This window comes from Vicia villosa, linkage group LG4, assembly GCF_029867415.1.
Source record: "Vicia villosa cultivar HV-30 ecotype Madison, WI linkage group LG4, Vvil1.0, whole genome shotgun sequence".
Lineage (NCBI taxonomy): Eukaryota > Viridiplantae > Streptophyta > Magnoliopsida > Fabales > Fabaceae > Vicia > Vicia villosa.
In genome coordinates, this window is record NC_081183.1 from 31,885,244 (window position 1) to 31,889,366 (window position 4,123).

A 4,123-nucleotide genomic window follows, 5' to 3' on the forward strand; every position below is an offset into this window, starting at 1 on the left:
ACACCGTTTTTTGAGCGGATTAATGTTTTAAACTCACACTTTTTAATATGTTTGTTTTGTGTTTTTGTTGGCTTTAGTATGTGCTGACTTTTACATACAATTTTATAATATTTATGCTTAAAAATTCAATATTTATAGTTCTGTCTCGCCTATACTTTTTTAAGATAGATTAAAATTTCAGACTCACACCTTTAATATTCGCTTGTCTGACTCGTTTATACTTTTTTATAAGACAGATCTAAATTTTAGACTCACACCTTCAATATTTACATGTTTGTCTCATGTATACTTTTTTATAAGACAGATCAAAATTTTAGACTCGCTACTTCGTGTATGTTATGTATGTTCAGACTACTCATTTCTATATACTATTTGCAAGTGATAATAAGATTTAAGATCTGCATTCCATATATGGCCAATGTGAGATGAGTCATAGTTGAAGCTACATTCATGTACTTTTTTTGACCATTTATCCTCTATGTCCATTTTTATACTCTCCATCTAATTCACGCCAGCACGATATAACATCATCATCTCATGTGTTTTTTTCCTTTTATTTTATTAATTATTTATCAGTGGACCACATTTCCTTTCTCATCCCTTACCATTTTCCATCATTAATTTTTTTCAAAATAGCATTTGTTCCATTGTTCTTATTCCCCATCACCATTCCTATAAATAGCTCAATCAACTAACTCATATATATTTGTATTCACATCAAGAACACTAGCAAGTTATTAAATTTTATTTTTTTGAAAAGTAAGTTATCAAAAAAATGTTATAATATTATTATCTCTTAAAAATATGAATAAAACTTGAGGATATATAATACTATTTTTTTGTGTTTATCTTAGTGGTGCAAACTAAGGATGCAACTGTTGCTGTAGCTTCCGCTTTTTCTGGCCACAAGCAAGGTAATAATGTTTTTAAGAATATTTTATTTTTTATTTTGAATAATATTTTCATTTATCACTTATTATTATTATTATTATTATTATTTTTTTTTTTTTTAAATTATTTTGGTTAATTATAGCTATTAAGGATAGAGACCACAAATTTTTAAAAAAGGCAGTTGAAGAAGCATATAAAGGTGTAGATTGTGAAGATGGAGGTCCTTTTGGTGCTGTTATTGTTTTGAATGATGAAGTTGTGGCTAGTTGTCACAATATGGTTCTCAGAAACAATGACCCTACTGCTCATGCTGAAGTCACAGCAATTAGAGAGGTTAGATTATTTAAATAGGTCAATTCATTTCCTCAAATTATATTAAAATGTATATTTTATTGTCCATAAATCCTATCTAAGTTAATATTGTTAAATTTGACGTGATTATTAAAATTTAAATTTTAACATTTACGGTTGTGTGATATTTACGGTTGTATGATTTTTTAGTGGTTAAAACTCGTGCGAGAATATTTGATGGTTAAATCAGTGATTAACTCGGATTTTTTTATTAATTATTTTTTTAAGTTTTATTAAAATATTTTATAGGCATTTAATTTTCTGTTTATTTGCGAAAATTATGATATTATTGTTAATTTTTCAAATTAATCAAAATTTTATAATAATATGATTTTGCAGGCTTGTAAGAAACTGAAGCAGATAGAACTTTCTGATTGTGAAATATATGCTTCTTGTGAGCCATGTCCAATGTGCTTTGGTGCTATTCACCTTTCACGTGTTAAGGTTTTAATTCCTAATTCTTATGCTTTTTTTCTCTTTAATTTATTAATCTTATGTTATTTTTATATACTATTATTCTGGTCACTTTTATAAATAAATATTATCTTATATATCTATACATTAAATACATTAATTATTTAACAAATTTATAATCATATGAGAGTGTATATGGTATAGAAATTATAATAATTTGTGATTTTATATTATTATTTTTTTTTTATGTAGAGGTTGGTTTATGGAGCAAAAGCAGAGGCTGCAATTGCGATTGGTTTTGATGATTTTATAGCTGATGCATTGCGAGGAACTGGATTTTATCAAAAAGCACATCTGGAAATTAAAAGAGCTGATGGCAAAGAGGCCATTATTGCTGAAGAAGTGTTTGAGAAAACTAAAGAAAAATTTCGAATGTATTAATTGAATATGTAATTTTTCTAAGTCATTTTTAAACAATTGATGATAGTTAGCTTTGTATATAAATAAGCTACTTACCATCATGTGTATGAGAAGTATCTTATGTGGAGAATTAGTGTAGTTTATGTACTAGAAGAAAACTTGTTTGAATCCATGTATTGATGTTTTATCTATTAAGATTTTCCCCATTTTGGCCTTTTACTATCTCCTCTATTATCAAAATTTTAGAAATATAACAATTGCCCCATTGTGAATACACTAATAAGAAAGAAAACAAATTTTAGAAAATAAGAATTGTATGGTATTAGAAGAGTAACTCTAAAAAATAACAATTGTATGGTATTAGAAGAGTAACTTGTAGTCTATAGTATATTGTATCATGTGTATCTCTATGGAAGTTGATGTAGAGCACCATGCATATGCAAGTGCATGTGTACATAGGAGATCATGCATAGATTACTATAAATACTAGGGCCACGGCTTTGTAACAAGTAAACGCATTAGTGCATAATACAATGAAGCTTAAAATCATAATTCTATCATGGTATTAGAGTTTGGTTTTTTAACCAACAAATGAGAATAGCAACAAGTTGATATAAACAATTTATTTTTTAATGGTTCTCCATAAGAAGAAGTATATATGAGGCTACATTGAATCAGATCATGGGTAAGAGATCTGGATGATCGTAGATCTACGTCTAGATCTAGTGTCTTATTTGGCCTTAATCTATTGTCTTGGAGCTCCAAGAAACAACCTCTTGTTTCCAGGTCAAGCACAGCTATTTGAAGGTGAGAAAAACACAAGAATCAGGGGTTAAATTATGTTCTTTTTCTTTCTTTGATTAAACTGTCTTATTAGATTCTGAACTAAAGATCTAGAATCTAATACAGAAGTGATAGTTTATAGCGGATAAGTTATGATCAGAGTTAGAAAGTCATAGTAAGAGAGATACAACGATATATTTTGGTTCCTCCCACAAGTTAGGAGTAGTTCAGTCCCCTTTAAAGGATTTTCACTATAACCAAATCTGATTACAAATGCTCGAGCACACAAACAAGAGACTTCAAATGATCAAGCACACAAGCAAGAGACTTCGAATGCTCAAACCCTTAAGTAAGAGAGTTCTAATGCTTAATCACATGGGCAAGAGACTTTGAATGCTCAAACCCTTAAGTAAGAGAGTTTTAATGCTCAATCACACATGCAAGAGACTTTCAGATGCTCAAGAATACAAGCAATAGACTTCTTACAATCTAAATATTACAAATGAGAATGTTTAAGAGTTATATTTAATATACAATCAGAGGTTTAAACAAGATATAATACAAAATACTCTTAAGACTTAATAATTTCTAAGAATGTACAAGAGTTAAAAAATTCTAAGTTGAACTTGTGCTTTTGATATGACAGAGTATCAACTCTTGTTTGTCAATAGTTCACTATCTTTCTTTTCTTGAAGTCCTTAGTTCCTTAAATAGAGAAACATAATAGATATGTTGGAGAAGAATTCTTGCACAAGTAAGACTTTGAGAAGCTTTCATCAGAGACGTTGGGATGTTTCTTCAAATGGTTAATGTCTGGTAGAAACATTTTTGATAATCCTTAGCTTAAAAAGGAAATATCCGTTCCATCCCTGCTCTCTTTGATATTGAATCTTCACATGATTAGAAGAAGATAAATTTCTCTTAGAGTCTGAGACTGACTGTAACACGGTGGGATAACTGACTTTTTAAAATATTTCGCAAACAAAATGTTGCGGTGAGCAAGAGTCGCCACTGACTTTTATTTTATCCAATTTGGAAAGGCAAAAAAAGAACAGGAAAGACCTTTGAAAGATTTTGAGTTCGGGGGTAGGTTATACAAAGGGAAGGTTTAAGCACCCTTTGTATCCATGGTTATCCATGGACTCTTAATTGCTTAGCTCACTTTGTTTTCGAAATGTTCGAAGTGTAGTGTGTGAATAGGAAAAGACTTTGTTTAAGGACTTTAGTTTGTAAATAAGCGTAGCCTCGTTTTGAAAATGTTTGA

The 4,123-nt window shown here is 29.4% G+C and overlaps 1 protein-coding gene across 1 annotated transcript; it reads left to right on the forward strand.

Moving 5' to 3' along the window:
* The first annotated feature begins 613 nt into the window (after nt 1-613).
* Nucleotides 614-2,295, forward strand: LOC131599029 (guanosine deaminase-like). The gene is made up of 5 exons (XM_058871547.1): nt 614-759; nt 855-914; nt 1,034-1,224; nt 1,582-1,686; nt 1,909-2,295. Coding segments are annotated over exons 1-5 (546 nt in total). The 5' UTR covers nt 614-758; the 3' UTR covers nt 2,098-2,295.
* Nucleotides 2,296-4,123: the final 1,828 nt, after the last annotated feature.